The sequence below is a fragment of the Haliotis rubra genome, unplaced genomic scaffold (genome assembly GCF_003918875.1).
Source record: "Haliotis rubra isolate DU_JTF1 unplaced genomic scaffold, ASM391887v1 Scf8, whole genome shotgun sequence".
NCBI lineage: Eukaryota > Metazoa > Mollusca > Gastropoda > Lepetellida > Haliotidae > Haliotis > Haliotis rubra.
In genome coordinates this window covers 2,455,315-2,480,172 of record NW_025767523.1, presented here as the reverse complement: position 1 = coordinate 2,480,172, position 24,858 = coordinate 2,455,315, and the positions used below count along the sequence as shown (strand labels likewise).

Below are 24,858 nucleotides of genomic sequence, written 5' to 3'. Positions count from 1 at the left end.
GAATGTAAGAATCAAACTTATGTTTCGGTGTGACAAACGAACACTTTAACCATAGGGCTAACTTCGCCCTTCACCCAACAGAAGGGACAGCTCGTTACAATATTAAAATATGTGTATCGGAAAACATGATGGGGTAATCTAACCCTGGTCTTCAGCGTGACGATGTACAGCATCTATCCGATATCATCAAACAGATAGGACACATCCTTTAACTGGTCATAGTGAGTGGGTATAGTTTTATGACGCCTGTGGCAATATTCCAGCAATGTCACAGCGGGGAACGCTAGATATAGATTCACACATTTTTTGCCGATTAGGTTACCGAAAGCGGGAGTTTAGCGTGCGGAGTGAACGCTTAAATCAGTAGGCTACATACAATATTGGGCATGATATGCTGCTTATATATTGTTTGCTGTATGCTGTAATGTAATGTTTACACTTTGTCACGCCGGTCTATTAATGACGGAATCTGCAATGGCTAACTCACGGCTGAGGTTATCAACCAACTCGGCCAACTCACTGACCACCATTTCTTACGACAGGGATGGTTACGTCGTGGCCAAGCGGTGACAGTGTTTGCTCGTCAGGCGGAGGCCCGGGTTCGATTCCCGACATGGATACAATGTGTGGAACCTTTTTGATAGCGTACTGATAAACTCAGTTGCTCTCACGACAGCCAGATATAAGACCGACATCCGGGGCAAGTGGTTAAGGCGTTCGCTCGTAACGCCGAAAACCTGGGTTCGATTACGGACATGTGTCAATGTGTGAAGCCCATTTCTGGTGTCCCCGCCGTGATATTGCTGGAATATTGCTAAAAGCGGCGTAAAACATTACTCATTCACTCTGACCCGGAATCAACAGGTGGTGTGTATTGTGGTGTCTTTGTCAATCCTTAAGGCAGGGTGAGTGAAGAAGGCATCCGACTCCATATTGAAAAAGATTTGTCAGCTTAAATATCATGTTTGACAACAACACTCAGGACTGTGTCATCTTTGAACTCCTCTTTACCTTCAACCCCCATTGAAAGTAGCAGTTACAATACATATAAGGCATAGCTGCAGTTCTTTGAGGCTTTACGCCTCATTCAGGAGTTCCCCACAGAGTCGTAGTAAATTTTACCGCCCCCTCTTCTTCTGTCTCGTTTTTCATGACACCACCCCACCCCAGACCCTCAACCCATCTCTTATAGTTCTCACATTTGCTATGAGCTTAATCATGATCGATAACTCTGAAAGCGTGTAAGTACTGTATATTACCACACCTACAAGACATATCCATACTCCCACACTGGCGCTAGTGACGTCACTACCAGTCATGATCGACACCATCTGCCAATCTAACTCCCAGCATGCAAATGTCATGGCAGTGACATGGGCACACCTCCCGTGATGGCCACTCACTTCATAAACACGTCTACCAATACGACAGATGACATTGAAACGACAATATGTCTTAGACGGTATCTGTTAAACCAAAGGGACTTTAAAAGGTCGTGTGAGTCACCAGCCTAATATACAGCGCCGATGTTTCATACACAATTTGTCAAACACACGATAATCCGTTTAGTTTTAGTTTTTGACTTTTCCATTAAAAGTTGATAAAACGAATGCTATTAAATACACGATTATGTGATAGTAAGGAGCGGTGGTCTGACATTACTGAAAAATACAGAGCTGACTTTGATTTAGCGAAATTCAAACTTGAATTGCGTGGTGAACATCAGTTTCTCAACATTATGACCACGCTAGAGTATGATTGACGGTAGGTTCGCGGTCGAGCGCCACAAATGTATCATTGGACGTCAGTTCATGTGGCAAGTTACTGATGCCAGTGACAGACCCATCTTGATGAACTTAATCTGCATCATTTAGGAAGGAATCTTGCCATCAATTCAGAAAGCGAGGGGTGAATGCCCTCTACTTTGAAACAAGGACGGAGTGGGATAAAAAGATCTATTGTCTGCTAAACCGTTAGGCAATAGAACGTATACACTTGAAATCGGATTTGGTAAAGTTTACAAAAGATTTTAAGTCGATACTAGGCTTAACCAAGTCATCGAGTGAGTGAGTGAGTGAGTGGGTATGGTTTTACGCCGCTATTAAGCAATATTCCAACAATATTACGGTGGGGGATACCAGAAATAGGCTTCAAACATTGTTGTACCCATGTGGGGAATCGAACGCGAGAGTTCAGCGTGACGAGCGAACACTTAAACCATTAGGCTATATATTGTGTCAACTTTATTCACGATCAAACATGACGTGTTTTGCCCTAGTCTCAGTATCGACGATTCCTTAACACAATAATGGCATCCAGTGAATAAGACTCATCCAGGCATCAGCGGTCCTGAATATTACTGTCTGTTTGCCATTGTTCGGTCGAGATTCGTGAAGAACGGTCAATCTCAATATTCTGTCATATTCAGTGAGTGAGCGAGTAAGTTTTGTTTTACAACGCTTAGAAAAACATTCCTGCTATATCACGTCATCTCTAACGGTGGCACTTCGGTGAGACCTACGAGGAAGGTATGGTTCTAACAAACATATCATAATTAATATGGAATTAGCCCATGGAAACTCAAACGCCAACTTCTTCACACCGACATGAGACCAGGACGATTCCCTTGTATCACATTCTGGCGTTTGTAAATTCGATAATGTGTTAAAATCGTATAAAAACATGTCCAAAATTATCCATCCATAATTTACTTGGCAAAATATCCTACATCAGTTAAGCATGCAGTACCAATGGCTTATGGTATCACAAGAAATGATTTCCTGAAATTCTTGGAATTGATGATCAAAACAAAAATGAAACATGTTCAACAACTCGCACGATTATCAATTGTTTTGAAAAGTTAACTAGCAACTGTTCGCTAGTGCGTGGGCATTTAAGCATTGTGTCTGGAGAGTTGTGTAGCGTCCACAGACACTCTCTTCTGACAGCCTAATATTCGTACAATTGACGTACGATGTAACCCCACATCTGCACAGCAATACATTGAAGATAGTCATCGATTACTGGTTCCAAGCCCTGCTTTCTTCACGGACGCAGCTTGCATTATCGTGTTATATAGCGCCATTGTGTTTTCGTCACAGAATTCCAAATTGGTATCTATAAAACCGTCGACTGCTCAAAGGAATTACACTGTGCGACATTAGTACACGTGATATTTTAGGTGTTCCAGCCGTTGGGTGTTACTCGATGGTGTCCTCCAAGGTTGCCTCCTTATATGTTGTTTGTTCACTGGTAGGTCTGTCGTGTACACGGAGTTCTTTAACGACAGACCGTGTGTCTATTGACTAGGGCTGCACGGTATTACCAATATACCAGTATATCGCAGTACGCTTTTCAAACGTTACGTATTGCAATATTTTTTTTTCTGAGAACCGGTATATTGGGTAAAAAACATATATGACGTTTTTGTGATTATCTTTATGTTTTAAATTAAAATCTACACATACTTTCATTTACAACATATGTTTTCCTTCGTTATTTAATGACAAAACTTCATAATGTAATACTATTAATTGTATACAGTACTGAAACATTTGTTTGTTTGAAGTTAAACGCCGCATTGAGTAAATGTCCTGCTATATATCTGTAAATAATCGAGACTGGGCTAGAAAAGCCAGTGATCAACAGTATGAGCATTGACCTCCGCAACTAAGATACGATGACTGGTGTCATGACCGCCCGATCCCGTTAGTCGCCTCTTACGATAAGTATGGGTTGCTGAAGACCAATTCTGAACCGCATCTTCACGGGTTTGTACTAAAAGAGAGATTGTGAGCTGCGACACAACATTCATTAATCCTGTGGTTGTAGGAAGAACATACCAAAGAAAATACTTACTGGATAATAAAGATCTCTGGGGATACCTGAAGTTTAGTTTTCCGAACTGCTATTCATTTTCCGTAACATTTGTTGTTCAGTATATACGTCATTCCTCCAGTTTTTCTTTGCATTTGAGTAAACTTCGAAATACCTCAAATACAACTAACACCCTTTTGATTCCCCTGAGCGTTTTTTTGATAACTTTAACATATTTTCGGCAAATAACCACTGAATGTATGGACTACGTCGACACCGTCTTTGGTTGACCTCTTTACTTCAAGACCAATGGGAAAAACCCCAAACGGGATGGTATGTGCATAAAGGGGAAAACCCTGGGCCCCGTTCCTCAAAGCGATCGTAGTGCTACGACAGTCGTAAGTCTATGTTAAAGTATGGGAGTTACGATCATCTTAGCGCTACAATCCCTTTGTGGAACGGCGCCCTGGACAGTAATCTCAACACAGGCAAGGAAATGCCAGGGGAACATGTGACAACAAAAGTGCCAGAAAAAGAAGTCCAGGGTTCCCACCCACAAAGCGTCGGTAATGTTACGACCTGTCGTAACTATGTAGTTTATCATAGGTTTACGAATACCGTAGAGCTTCAGGACCCAGGCGCATACATTTAAGCTACCAATGTCTACTACAAATACATGTTTAGACCCTCACTGTATTACATCTGCGAATTCACACTAGAAACCTTTATCAAGGAATTCATCTGGTACTAATCCTAATTCCAAAATATGTTTTTAATCTCCGGCTTACCTAACAGATATGAACTACTACACGATGGTTGAAGATCTGGATTAGAATTGGTTTTCAGCAACCACGCTTGTCATAGGAGGCGACTAACGGGATCGGGTGGTCAGGCTCTCTGACTTGGTTGATAGAGCTGGTTGATATCTAAAATGTGCATATCGATGGTCATTTTGTCAATCACTGGACTATCTGGTCCAGACGCGATGACTTACAGACCGCCGCCATATAGCTGTAACATTGCTAAGTACGGCAATAAACGGCAATCACTGAATCGTATGGTCCGGACTCAAACAGACCGTCGCCATAGAGATGGAATATTGCTGAATACGGTGTTAAACAATAAACAACAACATCAACAACATCTACCTGAACATGCCAATCGAACATATATCTTAATAAGCCAAATGCCCGTCAAGACCCTGGTGACAATTGGTCTTCAGTAACCCATGCTTGTCGTAAGAGGCGTCTAATGGAATCAGGTAGTCAGGCTCGCTGACTTGGTTGACACATGTCATAGTATCCCAGTTGCGTAGATTTATGCTGATGATGTTGATCGCTGGATTGTCTGATCCAGATTCGATTATTTACAGACCGAGGCCATTTACCTTTAATATTGCTGGGTGCGGCGTAAAACAACACAGAAACAAACACAAACAACCCAAACACAAATAAGCGATCATCACAATAAAACATTTACCTTTAGGAGACAGGTTACAGAATCCATACGGCCCCGATCTGCCGAAGATCTCATGAAGAATGATGGCGAACGCATAGACGTCCCCTTTCTGCGACCCCGACGGCGTCTGTTTCCGGAGCAACTCGGGGGCCGTCCACAACAGGTCTGAAAGAACAACAGTGCGGCACTGATGACACTAGACTAGATTCGTCAAAACAATCTTTGAAAGTTTAAACTTTAAGAGAAGATACACAGACAAACCTGGATAGTGAAGCACTGGATAGTGAAGCACTACAAGTGGGCATCGTTAGTTCGGCGATATTACGCTAAATATGTAAAGGTCACATGCAACGTAAAACACAACTTTGCAGATTCTGATACCTTTCGGTATGGACTTACCGAAACAAATCATCAAAAAATGCAAATTCAACTTATAAAGTTGAAAAATAACGCGATGAAAAAAATCGTAGTTCAAACGATTCACTAATTTCCTCCCCCAGCGCTTGGTGGAATTCAAGTGGTTTCAACAGCTGGGCTGCGCTCATAGCACGTGCGCAGTGAAATAGGTTCGCGCAGCTTGGAAGCGGGTTGTCCGGTGAATACTCGGTGAAGGCTTTGGTGTGAGCTATTTTTCTAATGTTTTGTTGATATTTCACAGGCGCGAGCTTTTTATATGTTATGACAGTAGATTAACTGTTTATATAATTTCATTTGTCTATTTCACCACACGCCCTTCTTACCGAGTCACTTTCTCAGTTCGATACTTAAAAGCAATGTCATTATTTAGCGTTGACAGAATTTCTAACTGTGATATAGATATGTCGTTGTCACAGACAAAACTCAATGTCTGTTTTATTGACACCTATGTGTCTGCCTGCCTGTCTGCTAATGACCATATTCAATACACAACTGCGATCACTGACCACATGCAATTTGAACTTAACACCAATCAGGCTATACACCATAAACAAAACGCATTGATTTATGGCTCGAGTTCGGTCTCTGTCACATTATGTAATTACACAGACAGGCAGGTGTGATACTTGTACACATGGCATGTTATGATGTCTGTTGATTGCAAAATGTTATACACAAAAAATGAGCATGTATTTACAAAACCCAACATCTCTATATATACACACACAATGAGCCGTGAGAGCATCTGCAAATGAACCAGCCGTTACACTTGAGTGCACACCCACCCGCTCTGACTGGGTTAAGTATCCCGGCTGCTTCGTTTCTTGGGAAGTAAACCCAAGTACACAATATTGCACTTTTGATTTGCGATTGTACTTTGTAATTTTGTTTATATGTTTTTTCATAACCAGCAATGTATATTATATGTCATGAATAAGTGATAATTGTGTTTTAATTATGTTTGATTTTTTGGTTGCATGTGACCTTTAACATAGCAACAACGGTAATGTTTCAGAATAATATATGGAGAGCCATGAAAATACGAAATCATCAAATTCCCAGGGTTCGAAAGTATACAAACCCACCCCCATGCCCCAACTAAGAAAAACCTCCCCAAACCCAAACTAACAAAAAAAAACACACCCAAACCCCACAAAGCAGCCTTTCGTATTTTGCACGAATCGTTCTTGGGCAACGTCGTAAAAACCTTTAGGTTTGACATATGATAGAAAAAAAACTAACATGAAAAAATGTAATATCTTGTACATGAGACAAAACCTGCTTCAGGAAATAGTGTTTTTGTTGCTGTTTCCAAGGCCATACCACCCCCTGCAGACATTGAAGGCGGGAACCTCGTTTCCATTTCGCCCAGGTCGAGGCCCCGATCTATACCTAAGTATGTTAGACACTCTGTGACGTCTTTATTGATGTCTTGAGGAGATATGACGTCAACGACATAACTCTTGAACTATCTGTCCACCAGGTGGTTCTCAATCCTTATCAGGTCACAAAATAAGTGCACTGTAGCCATGGTGAAATAATGCGCCTATGCTGTCACTATACGCTGACTCTGGTGCACTGTTTGAATGAAACCTGTCTGAGAGTAGTCTCGAGTGTTTCTTGAACTAGTTCGAACACTGGATTGAATATCGATAAGAACTATAAATGGTCAAAATCTTCCTTCAGGCTTTTCATTGAAAACGACCAGAATGAGATTGAAGTGCTTCTAAATAGACGTCACACTGTTTTTCTACGCATCGTAGAGATCATATCTTTCTTTTTCTCATGATATGAAACACAGGCCGGATAACTCGGTTATTCTAATCGCTTAAATCCCCAGAGTTGCCGACCTTTGGCACGCTAGGAACCTGTGTTAGCGGGTTCGAATCCCGTTCCGCAACGGCTATGTTTTTAATTTGTTTGCACCCTGTTTCTGCTCGTAGGGTTCACCAAAGTGTTAAACGTCGAGGACACCATCCCTTTGTTATAACTTCCCAGGGGCGGTGGGGTAGCCTAGTGGTTAAAGCGTTTGCTCGTCACACCGAAGGCCCGATTTCGATTCCCCACATGGGTACAATGTGTGAAGCCCATTTCTGGTGTCCCCCGCCGTGATATTGCTGGAATATTGCTAAAAGCGGCGTAAAACCAAATTCACTCACTATAACTTCCCACATGAAGCTGACACGCCATAATATAACAGGAATACTGTTAACAGCGGTGTCAACCCTAGACTAACATCTAGTCTTTGAAATGAACGTATTTTACAGAAAGAAACAGTTCCTAGATTATAATAATAAAATATAATTAAAAGGAGCCCAGAGACATTCTTCATTTTAAGTGTGGAAATCGATACTTGCCACATATTCTAGACTTGCATGGTCTGGCTGCGTTGGGTATATTTGTTTCAGGTTGTGTATGACAGACTACGTTAACCCAAACTCAGTCACTTACATAGGATTTTACAAAACCTATTTATAGGACACAAAAACAATTTCAGTTATTGAATTACTACATTAATACAATTAGTATCATTTGCTACTGGTGACAGAATTCCAGTGGTACAATCCCCCGAGTGTCACTGCATAAATCTTCATGAAAATGTTCTCTTAAATCTGATTCGCTCAAACGGACCCTCCAGGTGTGTAAAACAATTACCATCTGTTTATTGTTTAATGACCCAGTCAGCGATATTACACCTGCAACATGTCGGCTTGTAAATTATCGAGTTTCAGCTTGGGAAATGTCTGATTCATTGTTATAGGGCCTGCAAGTCTCGCGAGCCGCCACTTCCGGTACTAAGCTGGTTCCCGGCTCCCTCAGGGCGCGCCTAACTTGCGATATGCGAGACGGGGCCCAGCTTACTTCCGGTACCAGAAGCGTATATTCAGGAACCAGTCCTGGTTCCAAATTGCGCGACCGCCAAATATGACTTTACTAGACCGGACCAAGTGTTCAACCATGATTGGCTGTCACAGGTGTTTACAGTTGTAATTGTTGGTTAAATTTAGGGATGGTTGGATTGGAAATTTGTTATTCCTGCAAGGATTATCGGTTCCTTACTGTCAACCGACAACCATGACACCATTCGAAAAGGTATGGAAATTTGTTTGTCACCGGAAGTACTAAGGTCTCGGGCCCTACTAATAGGAACACTATCTGGTAACGGCAATTCCTTGGCGGGATAGGTCCACTACGACCCTCACACTGACCACACTTCATGCATCCCTAGGCGGGATAGGTCCAAGGCGACCTTCACACTGACCACACTTCATGCATCCCTAGGCGGGATAGGTCCAAGGCGACCTTCATAAAAAAATACATCAATAAAATTTTTGATAAAATAAACATGCGTCCCAAGGTGGGGCACGTCCATCAAGAGTCCCGAGGAGGGACACCACCTACCCGAGGCGGGATGGGTCTGCCGTAATGCCAACCTAACTGATGCTGATGTCATTCTAGAGGCAACCATTTTATATTCTAAAGACGGGGGACTTAAAGTTTTTAAACTTAATCTGCACAATCAGATTTTGGAAGGTAAAAGTGTGATTTTACGAAAACACAGGTATTTTAGGGCGCAAACAAACTTTTTTTTCGCTTATTTTCTGGGACAATATATTTTTCGCTAAAATTTCTGGTTCCCTCTAGATTATCAAATGGCCCAAACCTTACCGGCACCGGAATCCCTACAAGCAAGCCAGCTAATGGGATACACGAGATTATCTGTAATCATATCTGTTCCTCTCTGCAGTAACACCTTACGGACACTTCTGCGACTACATCCACAACGAGCCATTATGAGCGTAAGCATTATCATAAGCATAAGATCCATAACACTATTACATGACACAAATCTCATCTACCATTGTAATAGTAACCCGGGGCGAACATGTGAACTCCTATTACACGACAACACATATCACAAAATGGACACTGGCTTGATTTCGTGTGATGCTTACGACCCCGAGCCATTCGTAACCATTCGCCGTTTTCCGTAACCAGGAAGAAGCAGCGTACCCATATCGATCAATATTAGCGCGTATGAATTCATTAAGTACTGTGAAGAAAGTCCCGGTCTATTATTTTGTTTATGTCTAGCTTGTATTTGAAACCAGTCACAGTCATTTCACTATACTGAATAACAAGTCGTTGTAAATGACAGGCGTGTGTCAGACAGACGAAATTCTATACCAGTCTGGTGTGTGGTACAAGTTGACCTTTCTATGCAACGCTCGTTTGCGGAACCAAGTTTAGAAAATGGCAACGAAAGCATTCAATGAAGTTAAGTGTTCGTAAATACGACAAACGTGAAGTACATTCATGATATTTTCAGGAATATTTTAATGTTTTACATACATCTTGTATAAAAAAATATTATGCAAGACACAGTTGCGTCTATTTAGCTCAAGTCTTGAGTGTCTGGAATGACTTCTGGAATATATCTGGGGGAAATATTCTTGAGTCAATATTGGAACAGTTAACAGTTCTTTCAGATTTGCCTGTTTTTTCGCTCGACAAATGGCCACGAGTGGGGCACGAGTCACTTTTCCCGAAAAGGCACGAGTGATTAAGAATGAATACCGAGCTTGTCTGAGTGGAGATCAAAATTAAACTACTTACTCCTGTAGTACGCATGCTCGTCCTCTTTCCGGTATGTCGCCGCCCTGACCTCCAGTAGTCCGAAGTCGGCCACTTGTAGAGTCCACCAGCTACTGACCACGCAGTTGGAACTCTTCAGGTTGCCATGGTAAACCAGCTCGCTGTCGTGGAGGAAGATCATTCCCTGTTGACATAGGTAGCGTAAGCGTGCGTTATACTACTTGTGTGACACATAATAATAAGTAACCCGAAATAACATAGAATTAGATCTAATTTTTACAAGGTCCGCTTGGTGATTAAAAACCATACATGGACTGGTCTCAAAGGAGCGAACCCCTTAACAATGTAAATACTCAAGTGTTAACAGCGATAACATGTGAAGATGTCCGAGAAAAATGTAATCGGTGAAGTTTTCCGTAGCAGCGACCGAAATTCAGCGCAACCTCTTCCCTCTGCACGCTCCCACGTACGCACGCACTCCTCCAAAAAAAAAACATCAAAATAAATCATACCATAGAAAACATTCACTTTGATCGAGTACCTCCAGTACACAACATCCCAGTTATTTTTGAAGTTTACACGTTGTACACGCATACAGAAATATAGTAACCCCATTGTTTAACAGCAAAGTCGACTTTATCCAATGCAGCTTCTTCAGCTTGCACGTACGGGTGTCCTTACAGATCTCTTTGTTTATTGACTGAATGCAGGCATGACGTATAGATGAGCGCACCTGCTGTGTGTAATGTACAGATGAGGGTGTGAAGTGATCACTTTGTGAAGTTACGCGACATTGGATTCACTGGGGCAGAATATGAACAAATGCTAATTGGACGTTATCCAAAATAGCACAGAACTATTTGTTTTAAATGTCCAGTTGTTGATTTTAAAAAATCGGTAGACTGGAACCAAGGAGTGTCCCCCTAAAATGTAAATACCCAATGTTATTGAAAACATGAGAGTAAATACTCAATGGCCCAAAACAGATCCCTGAATTTACTTTGATTGGGAAAAACAAACACGGTGAAACAATTCAAACATTAAAATATGTGTCAAAATCACGAGGTGAGGACTACTTCCAACATGGACTCCTCTTACTGCCAGCCGAGTTGACTCATGAGACTGAGTCGAACCGATTGAATGAACGGAATTGAACGAAGAACGTTATCGCCTCCAGACGGGGAGGACCAACACGCCGACGGCGATGTCGTGGGCGGTGTTCTCTCCGACACATATGTAGATGAATGCATCGTCATCTCATGGTGGCTTTTTTGAGCCAGAAAATAAGATCGGCGCCTAACCAATCTCATGGGATGTTTTGCCATGTATATTAACATTATTCCCTCCAGATGCGTGTTTAGAAACCAGACACCTGTATCGAATGGAAGCGGTTCTGTAATGACAGGAGACAAGGCTAATTTGAAGTTTGGAAACATTTAGAAACAGACGCCCCTTTGACATCTTAATTGCTTTCGCGTGGAGCATATGTGATTAAATTCTAAAGATAGCACGCTTGTGTTATACTCTCATTCTTTAATGAAGTATAGTTGCCAAACAAAGCGGCGATGTCCCACAATGTGTTTTCTTAGTCAGACATATCTGTCGCGAAAAAACCCTGATGGGAACAGCGAAATGAGGGATGCTGAAGACAAATCACGCTGGCTGGACTAGTTGATTGGATTTAAACATCAGTGTCAACCAGTCAGAAGGTGGCTTTGTTAGACGGAGCTCAGTCTAATCAGGGGAGGGAACTGAGAATGTTTTGCATGCAGAAATATAAACAATCGCAGAAAGCTGCCCATAATTCTGTTTGGGAGGGTAGGGTGAATTTGATGATGGGTGTGTTGAATGTAAAATGCGGTTAGCTTGATTGGGTATTCTGAAAGAGAAAACGCCACGTCAATGATGTACGGGTGAATATACATTACGTTCCCCCATCTAATGTGAACTGTGTTTCAATCTTGGTAATACACAATGGCCTTGCATAGATGTCCTTGTATAGATGTAGCGGACACTAACATTTAATTTTTAAAGAGACTGGCCATGAATACATACAGTCGGTGTCTGGTCTAGTCCCTATTTCTAAGCAACAGATCAAGGCACGTTTGGGATTCATCAAGAGGGAATACAGCGACTGGTAGGACCAGTGAGTGAGTTTAGTTTTACGCCGCTTTTAGCAATATTCCAGCTATATGGCGGCAGGGGATACCAGAAATGGGCTTCACACATTGTGCCCATGTGGGGAATCGAACCCGGGTCTTCGGCGTGACGAGCGAACGCTTTAACCACTAGGCTACCCCTACCACCAGTGCGATTATATACGGTGAACTATTCTTATTATGAATGGAAAGGGACCATTGCTTTTAGTTCGACATAACCGTTGTCCGTCATGTGCAAGTGGCCATGACAAAGAAGAGTTCGCTAGCTATATCCGTCAGTTCGTCATAAGCGTGTTGTAAATTTAGTTTCCCGTATTCGAAATATGTCTCTTGCACATATGACAGCCTTGGAAATTCAGCTCATTGGCTAAATGTCACGTAGCTTTGTATGGGACGATATGGAAAGACTTAGACGTTTAGGATCTGGGCGAAACACCAAGACTAAATTAGAACCCTGGATGTGAAGGATATATAACCGTCTCTGCACAGGACTGCGGCTCCTTAAACCTCTAGATTTGGTTGGTTCTTGTTTAACGTCGCACTCAGCTATATTCCAGGGCCTAGATTTTCGAAGCTCTCTTAGCGCTAAGATAGTCGTAAGTGCCATATATTAACCTTAACTTACGACCATCTTAGCGCTAAGAGAGCTTCGAAAATCTAGGCCCAGGGTCCCGATCCACAAAGCATTCGTAGCGCTACGACATTCGTAAGTCTATGATACACTATAGAGTTACGACAGGTCGTAACGTTACGAACGCTTTGTGGATCGCGGCCCAGCTCTATGGCGGCGGTCTGTAAATAATCGAGTCTGAGATTTGGGGATATATGTTCAGGCCGTCGATAGAAAAGAGGTAGAGTGACTCTTTTAAGAGGTGTCTTTGTGTTTCTAGGCGTACTTCTAGTAATGCCATTTAGTAGATGTAGGTAGAAGTTATTTATGTGTACATTACTACAGTCGTTGTATTAGCTATTGGTGTAGATTACTTAATATGGACAGGTCGAGATATCCCAGGGCCTGCTCTGAAATGTTGAAACACTTCGATGAACAAGGTTAACTTTGTTGGGTTTCACATATTCGTATTCGGGTTTGTTTGTTTGGAATAGCCAACAATGTGGTAATGTCAAGATTTTCCAGTCCATGTTTACACAGAGATGTAAATATATTGGGCATCAAAATTGGCATTTCAAGATTTCAACGTCACCCCTTTTGAATAATATATATTAAAACTCTTTTGGGAGTTGAGAAGTATGTATTAGAGCTGTTTCCGTCAAAGGATCTCTTAAGCGTGTACTGTAAATTTCGCTGTGCATCGCATAAATCAAATGTTTTAAACGTTTGAAAGATCATAACAAGCTGTTGTGCTCGATGTGTAATTTAGGATCTGTTGAAGATGAATTCCACTTCCTTTTGTTATGTCCTCATTATAAGACAAGAAGAGAAATGTTTATACCACCATATATTATTATATGAATCCCTCCCATGATAAATTTGTCTCGTTTTTGTCAACAACAAGTTCTGGTCTTATAAAGAAGATATCACTGTTCCTTAAAAGAAATTGACCATGTTAAGTAGTCTTGCATTATATATCAAGATATCTTGCGCACTGTATGGTTTTTGTTTGTATCTTAGCACTATGGGACGTGAGATCTCAAATGCAAATAAACTTGTCACTCTGCACTTGTCGAGTCTGGACCAGATAATCCAGTGATCAACATTATGAGCATCGTTCTACGCAATTGGGATTCGATGACATGCAGCAAGCCTGGCCACCCAATCCCATTAGTCGCTTCTTACGATCTTCACGGGTCCTTAAACGTCAAGGCAACAGCTGTTCTCAGTGAACGAGAACCACTGTACTTATCGATCGCTTTCCTCTTTTCAGACTTAAACTAGTAATAGAAATAAAGAATAAATACAATTTTAATTTCCTTTGAAGGAAGGTTTTCGAACTCACACGATCGTTTTTATATTTATCGTTTAACCAACTAAACTGTAATATCAGATTAAAAACAGCAATAGAAACAAGTATTAAAAACAAATACTAAATGGAATGTTAAATGGAAAATAGAACTATTCTTACCGAGTTCTTACTTTCTTTTAAAAATTAATTTAACTAATGGAATTCAGTTAATCCTGTTCTTGTCTACCTTTGATATATCAATCTTAAAGTAAAAACATTTAAGTCGATGGTTTACTGGATGCTACAAACACATACTGATTGACACTAGTTCTTAACTAAACTAAACGTCTAGGCTCTGTGGGTATTTTGCCAACAAGGATCATTAATCGTAGACATAGCCCTGAGTCATTAACTGAACGTCCCAAAAACTCATATCGTAGTGAAAGTGATTTAAATCAATGTCATCGTTCACCAGGCGTGAAGGACCCAGCCTCGATGGAGCCAGTCTCAGGGGAGCCTGATATTGAAAGGTTCTTAGAGACACATCAGTCTGTACCAGGTACCCTTGCCATCGTTGCGATATATACTATTTTGAGTGTTTACAAACTCATATAGATTGCTTTTGTGGTGGAGTAGATAGAGAGTCAGCCCGGAGAGCGGAAGGTCGGCGGTTCCATACCCTGACTGCTTCCGTGGTGGAATGGATAAAGAGTCAGCCCGGAGAGCGGAAGGTCGGCGCTTCCATACCCTGACTGCTTCCGTGGTGGAGTGGATAAAGAGTCAGCCCGGAGAGCGGAAGGTCGGCGGTTCCATACCCTGACTGCTTCCGTGGTGGAATGGATAAAGAGTCAGCCCGGAGAGCGGAAGGTCGGCGGTTCCATACCCTGACTGCTTCCGTGGTGGAATGGATAAAGAGTCAGCCCGGAGAGCGGAAGGTCGGCGGTTCCATACCCTGACTGCTTCCGTGGTGGAATGGATAAAGAGTCAGCCCGGAGAGCGGAAGGTCGGCGCTTCCATACCCTGACTGCTTCCGTGGTGGAGTGGATAGAGAGTCAGCCCGGAGAGCGGAAGGTCGGCGGTTCCATACCCTGACTGCTTCCGTGGTGGAATGGATAAGCCCGGAGAGTGGAGTCAGCCCGGAGAGCCCGGAAGGTCGGCGGTTCCATACCCTGACTGCTTCCGTGGTGGAGTGGATAGAGAGTCAGCCCGGAGAGCGGAAGGTCGGCGGTTCCATACCCTGACTGCTTCCGTGGTGGAATGGATAAAGAGTCAGCCCGGAGAGCGGAAGGTCGGCGGTTCCATACCCTGACTGCTTCCGTGGTGGAATGGATAAAAAGTCAGCCCGGAGAGTGGAAGGTCGGCGGTTCCATACCCTGACTGCTTCCGTGGTGGAGATGGATAGAGAGTCAGCCCGGAGAGTGGAAGGTCGGCGGTTCCATACCCTGACTGCTTCCGTGGTGGAATGGATAAAGAGTCAGCCCGGAGAGTGGAAGGTCGGCGGTTCCATACCCTGACTGCTTCCGTGGTGGAGTGGATAGAGAGTCAGCCCGGAGAGTGGAAGGTCGGCGGTTCCATACCCTGACTGCTTCCGTGGTGGAGTGGATAGAGATTCAGCGGAAGGTCCGGAGAGCGTGGTGGAAGGTCGGCGGGTTCCATACCCTGACTGCTACCGTGGTGGAGTGGATAGAGAGTCAGCCCGGAGAGGGGAAGGTCGGCGGTTCCATACCCTGACTACTTCCGTGGTGGAGTGGATAGAGAGTCAGCCCGGAGAGCGGAAGGTCGGCGGTTGCATACCCATACCGGGTTGCAAACTTAAGGCTTTAAGTTTTAAGACATCTTACATCTGCAATATCGAATTCTGACTCCCCCTAAAACGCTATTATAAGATTCCATTTAAGGAAGGTTTTCGAAGTGACACTGTTAAATTTCAGATGTAACGATTAGAACACGGAATAGCAGATTAGAAACGTGCGCATGCTGAAATGTATAATTTGTTCAGTGCAGACCAGTGCAGACACACCACCACCCCCTCTCGCTCTGGGGCGTGGGGTAGGCTAGTGGTTAAAGCGTTCGCTCCTCACGCCGATGACCCAGGTTCGATTCTCCCATCTCCCACATGGGTCACTCACACACTTCTCTCTCTCTCTCACACACACACACACACACACACACACACACACACACACACACACACAGCCCTCTCTGTCTCTCTCTCTCATCGTTTCATACCAGTTTCTCAATGTCTCCCTGGCCTGTGCTTATTGAAATATATAATCCTTGTTCGTTTATTATATTTAACGAAAACGACTACTTTGTTACGTCGAAATAGAACTGAACAAGGATTTCAGATCGCAAATGAAAACTGTATCTTGGTTGTGACTAGATATGCCATATGTACAAACTGATAATGAACAATCACCTGGCGAGTGGATGGGGTACCTGCAGCTCACCAGGGACTATAAGTTTAAAGTTACCTGTAGAAGGTCCTTGATGAGCGAGGCCAGGAACATGTCGTCCAGCTTCAAGTCTTCATTCTCCAGGATGTCCTGCAAGGAACAAAAGCATCAGACAATCACCTTCCATACTAAATCTGATGACTGAAGCATGTAGCATAGGCTTCTTCACATACATAAACAGGTAAACATATTAAATATTAAATAGAATATCACAAAGGATGAAGGGATATGCAAATAATGAGGTTTCGGGTGAGGTTACGGTTTGGGGAGGATACTGATTTTTGATATTTTGTAATATGGCCTGGAGAAAAACCCGACACCATTTTGCCTCTTTTCGAGAAACAATCCGTCGAATGAGTACAAGTAAAACAGTTCTGTCAAATAGTTTCGTTTTTTAACTTTAAACATCCCCATCCCACAGACAAACGTTTATTTAGTCTTCGTTCCTTAGTCAAAAGAGTTACATCATTATCTCTAAAGGCTCTGGACAGTTTGTCAGGAACGTTTTTTTGTTCATTGAGAAAACAATATGTTGCATGCTAAGCTGTTTATGATAACTTTAAGTTACATTTCCAAATAAGTAGGCACCCCTAAGGAACTGTGTCTCCTCGCTGATTCTTCACGCAAAGAAATCGGAAATTTCTGCAGGAATTGGCATAATAAAGACACGCCACTTTGTTCAAGAGATTTTCTTAACCTTCAAGTATATTGAAGAAATGAGGTCATTCAATCATAACAGTCAAATAGCTACGCCTCATCTGTTGAGAACCTCCTAAAATCAGCGTGGTAATATAGAAGCCACAAAACTGTTGACAAGAGGAATGACTTCAACCTTACATTGTCAATATTCAACTATCTCAGTGTGTCGATGTACATCCCACCAGTTCCATCATTTGGCGTCAATATGTTTTAGAGGTTCAGTTGAGGTACAGATTCTACTAAGATTTCAAAGAGCGTCTTATCGTTCTCGTTAGATTCACAACATTTAAGGCCTCAGTAAAGCTCTCAGAACGATTTACGGGTGACGTGAAGGCATCAGTAAGAAAATGATGTAGATGCAACTTCCAACCTTCGCTATAAAGACGACTGCGTTGCCTTTGCAAGTGTTTGTGTATGATCTTTCCCCGAACACCTGGTGTGGTAGTGATTAACACATGCTTGTGGCATATTCGCATAGACTTTACTTATTATCCATTTCAATTCCACTCACCCAAAAGCTCGAAATAAAAGTATTTGACATACATAAAATAAATTTCCTACAACTTTAATTCTGTTTGTAAAAGCAGACACGAACTTCTGGTAATCCAAAGCCTTGAAATAACGTTTACAAAACATTTTTGGTATTTTCTCAAAACGATTTAAGTCAATACACTCTCTTAGTAACAGCTTTCACAGTCGCTCATCCCCTGTGGCGCTGGTAACGTTAAAATACTGGCATAGTGAAGGATATAAAAAGAAGTCATTAAGGTGCATTCGGAACGCAATCTGAAACGGAAAGGGCACGGGTCGATCTGGTCAATAATTCCTGAATTTGTTTAATTTCTCTAAAACACAGTTGGTACTGTCCGTAAAACCAATTTCTAAAGCCCAGTCGTTGTATTGATGGAATTGCTAAAGCGGCGTAAAATAATACTCACTTAAATACGGAATAAGGACACAACCGTTGGAATGCGTCTAGGTACGGGAAGGTTTTAATGCCTGACAAATCTTAATGAAATAAGAATTTGCATAGCATGATTGCCCAGCGCTTGGCGTGTCCCATATATCACGCTTATCTGCGGCGGCATAAATCTCGATGGTACATTCAACCCTTTTTTATAACCGCCAAATAGGAATCGCATGTATCTGTGAGACCCAGGCGCCAGTCTTTAGCTCAGATAAAGGTAATAAACACATGCAAAAACAGCAACAACTGGAGTTATATCGTTATCTCTCTAGTTTCAGTTGATTTATAACGGTAACGGTGGAGTAAAAACAAACTCCGATCTTTCACACGTTTGAGTTTCTCAACCTGCATCACTGAATGGATGGGTGTCACGTGACCTTATAACGGTTGATGGATGCTGATGGGCAGATGTAGCCCAAAGCCAGTTATTAAAGTATATCACGAAGGTTAATGGTTAGAGATGAAGCAGGGTTATCGTATTTCGATCATAATGCTACGTTGTCTGTTCATTAAAGCAAAAACGATGAGTGTTGAATCTTTAAGCTGTGGACGTCAGTTCCAGTTGAATCACCTCCACTAACATCAAATCTCCTGGACTGGGAAAATTTAAAGCATTGAGATGTGATTTAGACACATGCGAGAGGAAGAAATTATTTGTTCGGATATGATCGTGACGTTTATTCTGATATATTGTGGCCCAACGGATTCGTTTCGGTCATTTCTCTCTATTGGTATTCAACAGAACAGGGACGGAAACATGACTAATGTTTGACATGGAGTGTTTGAAACATGATAGCTTTGTTAAAGAAACTTCAAAACTACGGATTCAATCTGAATTTAACATTCTTGTTTAATAATTCCGAAAATCCTCCGCAGAGGCGGATTGCTCTGAAATAGAACAGTTCTGTTACAGATGAAATGCTGGGCATGTTTAATGTTTTTGAAAGAAAATAAATTGGTTTGTTTGTTGTTTAACGCCTCACTCAGCAATACACAAACTATATGGCTGAGGTCTGTCAATAATCGAATCTGGACCAGATAATCTAGTGATCAGCATCGATCAACGCATTTGGGATACGGTGACATGTGTCTACCAAGTCAGCGAGCCTGACCACCCGATCCAGTTAGTCGCCTCTTACAAGCATGGGCTACTGAAGACCAATTCTACGCGGATCTTCACAGGTTGATAAAAGATAGATATTGCTTATGTTTGGGTAGGGACATTAAAATTACCCTCCCCAAACCCGCAGCATAACACACATATGCTTCTTAAACCTCTTGTTCATACACTATATTTCCACAGGCCACCGTCACATGGACAGAGTGCAGATGTGCGACATTTGGTATCAAACAAATATTTTTTTCATGCTTGTGCCTACGATATTATGATTATAATTATAAGATAGGCGTGTGCTACCTTTCGCTAACACCAGGTGACAGCCCTGATTGTCATATCCATATCCATACCTATAACCTTTTCCTTTTGCGCCTAATGATTCTGTTTCGGCAGATATAGTCAGACTGGTTATTCTCTGGCATTGAGGTTTTATAATATTGAAAATAGTAGTGTACCAAATCTGAAATCTGAAAAGATGCATTCATCCCCTAAAATATACAACATAACCTCACTCACTTGACATTTTCTTCAATTTGATTTTAGAAACATAGTTAAGGTGATCACACATTTACCAGTTTGAAAATTCAAAAGAACATCGGTCTACACATGGCGTTAATAACATGATATGTGTATTACTTATGCGTCGCGTGTACCAGGGAAAGAATATTCTACAAGGTCAATTCTACCAAAATGTTTAGAGTAAATTCTCTTTCCAAGATTTCTAGAAATACCATCATTCAGTTGAAACCAATATGTTGCACTCCCTACATGTTCATTCAAACCATCGATTCTCCACATGGGTACAATGTGTGAAGCCCATTTCTTGTGTCCCCGCCGTGCTATTGCAAGAATATTGGTAAAAGCGGCGTAAAACCATACTCACGTACTCACACATTCAAACTAAACAACACATTGCAATCTACACATTCCCAACGTTTTCAACAAATTTTGGTATCGTCATTGCAAAGAACGTTCTGTCTACGAAGAAATTTTGAAAAATCATTTTCAGTGCTATTTTAAAGCCTGCAAAAGCAGATTTTTCGTTTAGTGTTCTCAGAGGCATTTCATTCCAGCATTTTCAGTGGCATTGTCTTACTGATGAATTGCTGGGACGTCGCGTTACTCAGACAGCGCGATAACAAAATATTGCATCACGCTAACCCGGAATAAATTCATATAGTCCACCAGCTCCATCATACGAAATAGGAGGAAGCCCCGGTGAAATTCTTTATGTTCAGTTTCCAATTATAATGTCCATTTGGACGGTGCTATTAGACCGAAGAAGGATTGCATTACAGTCGTGCAGAGAATTCGGTTGACTTAAATCGGACAATTCAGTCATATTGACTCGTAAAATCTATGAATTATATTATTGTGTTACTGGGATCTGTAGTCCTAAGGCCGCCTAAAACATGTTTGAGGGGGAGTTGGGACTGGTTTGACTTATTTTTATGAAGGGAAAATCTTTCTAGTTACCAGGATTACCACCAAACACAACCAATCAAACATTGTAAAACAGTTCCCCACACTTTATTACAATGTCGGTTGTCAGACATGGTGTTTGCTTATTCGACGTGATATATATGAAAGAAAAACACGGGTTTGGTACCAATATGGGATTCAAACCTAGTTCAGATGACTCTGCAGAGCCAAAGGCAGCGCCTTAGCCTACTGGGCCAAACGTAATGATAATGTTAGATGCCGGTGAGTACATGAATTGTAATAAGTAAAATAGTGAAAAAAGTGCCGGTATATCGTTTATCTTTCTCCCTCGCAGTCAAAGGAGACACAATTCGCGGTCGACGAAGGCACGACAATTAGCTTTCCAGGCCTAAGTCAGTTAGCTTACGACTGCCAAAACGTCCAAATTATCTCCCTTTGTTTGTCAGTATCTTGCCCGTGGCTCTCATGTACGTGGTAAGACCTCCACCTGCTTTCCTTTGGGCTCAGCGTCATATCACTGAATACTGTTTAATGTGGCCTTTCATAACACTTACTCACTCACTCACCTCACACGTTACTGACGTTACATAAAGATTTGTATTTACTTTCTGTGTGAAACTGACTGAAGAGTAACTCCCTCGCAATAACGTCGACGTGCTTAGAATCTTCTCCATTAATCGACACCCCACGATGCAATAGAATGTACATCTAACGGTAAATATTTCACGCACGTCCAAAACGCAGATGTTCAGTTTGCATAAGGCAGTTCCAAGCTGAACGCTGACGCCGTCAGTCTTACATATCAGGCCATCAAATACTCAGTACTTAATGCCCACAAGTGAAAACAATGGTTATTCATAATGAAGTTGAATCATATGTTGTATAACACCGCACTCAGCAATATTCCAGCTATAAGGCGGCGGGTTGTAAATATTCGGCCGGACAATCCAGTGATCAACATCATGTATATGGATCTACAAATATGGGATACGATGACATGTGTCAACCAAGCCAGCGAACCTGACCACCCGATCCCGTTAGTCGCTTTCTACGAGTAGAAATGGGTTGCTGAATACCAATTCACGGGCCTATATGCACAGAGTGAGTGAGTGAGTGAGTGAGTGAGTAAGTGTTTCGCCGTTTTTAGCCACATTCTAGCACGGCATTATCACACATTATAGACAATATAAAATACAAATGTTATCAGCAGTGTATGACCTTTCCCTCTGTCTGCGTCAACTCTTTGCTCTGACGTCATATGCTTCATGTGATACCGTTATCGCCTTAATGTGATGACCGCCTCCGTGGTGTAGTGGTTAGAGCGTCCGCCCGGAGAGCGGAAGGTCGCGGCGCGGGTTCGATCCCCGACCGCGTCATACCAAAAGACGTTAAAATATGGTACTTGTTGGTCCCTGCCTGGCGCTCGGCATTAATGGGTACAACAAGGACTGGTCGGCTCGGAGTCAGTATAATGTGTCTGAGTGGGGTATTCATGCTTCACTGCGGCGTGGTATCTCAGTGGGCTAGCACTATAAAACGAGCTTCAGTCTGGGCTAGTACAAGCAGCCGCACATACACATACACACGCATGCACGTCGTCATATGAGCGAAATATTCTCAAGCACGACGTAAAACCCAATTTCACCTCACCTTAATGTGATAAAAACTAAATCGTAGTGAGATGGTATCTGAATTAATTTGAATGATACGTTTTCCAAATTTGGGGACCCGTGAAAGCCCGGGTTAGAATATTGATCTTCAGTAACCCATGCTTGTCACAATAGGCAACTAACGGGATCGGGTGGTCAGGCTCGCTGACTTGGTTAACACATGTCATTGGTTCCCAATTGCGCAGATCGATGCTTATGCTGTTGATCACTGGATTGTCTGGTCCAGACTCGATTATTTACAGACCGCCGCCATATAGATGAAATATTGCTGAGTGCGGCGTAAAACTCACTCATTCTAAATTTGGGATGAAGAAAATAATATTCATATGCAGTACAAAGTAAGAAGAATTTTGGGACCAGTTCCATCTAACAACGTGTTTCAACCAATGTCGCTGCAGTACACCCCTAATCCTAACAAAAATAATATAATTTTAATGATGATGATGATCATAATATAAGTCGTTGTCTTAGTAACGCGGTTTACCTGAAGACTTCCTTTACTGCAATATTCTGTTATGATGATGAAGCAGGGAGGGTCGATGCAGGCGCCGATGAAGGCGTTCACCTTGTCGTGTCTCAGATCTCGCATCTGAAACAATAAAACACACACAATCTGAACCTCCCCTGGCATGTAATAATGACTTAAAGCAACGATTGTGTATCAGACACCGACATGTTTTTTCTATCGATTAGGTGACGCACTATTTCCCCGTTCATCAGCCATATAACAAAAGGTTAAAAAGAAGCATGTTTATTATTCATATAACGACTGAATATGGTGTTTATGTTGCCATGGAGACCGCTGAATAATTTCTGCAACGATAATAACGAATTCTTCTAGTTCAATGATTAGTAGATTGAATCTGAATTCAAGACGTTGGGGCAAACGGTACAGTTATTGGTCCCCAGTGGGAAACAACAAGAAAAACAACACTTCATCATTATATGTAATTAACATTTCGAAATGTACGTGTCCCAGGTGTTTGAGCCTGTCAAAACAGTAACACCCTGTTAGTCTGGACATCCTATATACAGGACATCTGCTGCAGGGAACGTCATCACAAATTAACAAAGGAATGTATCTAAATAACTGTCATGTATGATATCGTAAGGTAATGTATGAGCATATATGATATCGTAGGATAATCTATTGTCATGCATGATATCGTAAGTATTGTATGTATGATATGTCATTGTCCTGTATGATATCGTAAGGTAATGTATGGTCATGTATGATATGGTCATGCATGATACCGTAGGGTAATGTATTGTCATGTATGATATCGTAAGGTAATGTATTGTCATGTATGATATCGTAGGGTAATCTATTGTCCTGTATGATACCGTAGGTAAATGGTCATGTATGATATCGTAAGGTAATTTATTGTCATGCATGATATCGTAAGGTAATGTATGGTCATGTATGATATCGTAAGGTAATCTATTGTCATGCATGATATCGTAAGGTAATGTATGGTCATGTATGATATCGTAGGGGTCCTGTATGATATCGTAGGGTAATGTAGTGTCATGTATGATATCGTAGGGTAATGTATGGTCATGTATGATATCGTAAGGTAATGAATTGTCATGTAGTTTTGTATTGCCATGTATTCTCTCCAATGGGAATGTACTGCCATGTTTTGTTATGTATTATCATGTGTATGCGGAGTGTATGGTCATGTGATGTCATGTATTGTCCTTAATATTCTCACGTGCATTATCACGTGTTGGCATATGTTGCTTTGTATGGACATTTCTCGTGATGCAAGATGATGTGTTACTAGGTTTTACTCAAATTTCAAACTGAGTTTGACTAATTTCACGGGTAACTAGGGACACGTTAAGGATCAGATCCTCGATGCTGAATGTGCAGTAGATATACCGTGCAGTATCATTGCAACATGTCGTATTTTCGACATCTTGTCATGGATATTTAACGAAAAAATATTCCATTGTCTGCGGGAAACTTACGAGTTTCATATCTTTCTTCATCTTCCGGTTGACATCAAAGTTCTTCAGCTCATAGATCTTCAGAGCGACCACCTGCCCCTTGTAACTTCCGGTCTGCGCGAACAGCTGATTCAGAGACAGCTTTGAGTCGAAGGACTGCTGGCTGCACAGGGTCATCTGAAACAGACATATGCATTGAATGATCC

The 24,858-nt window shown here is 41.9% G+C and overlaps 1 protein-coding gene across 3 annotated transcripts in view; it reads right to left on the bottom strand.

Annotated features, from left to right (window-relative positions):
- LOC124261388 (receptor-type guanylate cyclase Gyc76C-like) overlaps window positions 1–24,858 on the bottom strand; it is a 175,287-nt gene that overhangs the window by 26,819 nt on the left and 123,610 nt on the right. For all 3 annotated transcript variants that reach the window (XM_046695701.1, XM_046695700.1, XM_046695699.1), the window contains 5 exons: window positions 24,674–24,829; window positions 23,184–23,288; window positions 16,822–16,893; window positions 10,309–10,471; window positions 5,296–5,439 (listed from right to left, as the gene is read on the bottom strand). In XM_046695701.1, the coding sequence (XP_046551657.1) occupies window positions 5,296–5,439; window positions 10,309–10,471; window positions 16,822–16,893; window positions 23,184–23,288; window positions 24,674–24,829 (640 nt within the window). The remainder of the gene's footprint in view (window positions 1–5,295; window positions 5,440–10,308; window positions 10,472–16,821; window positions 16,894–23,183; window positions 23,289–24,673; window positions 24,830–24,858) is intronic.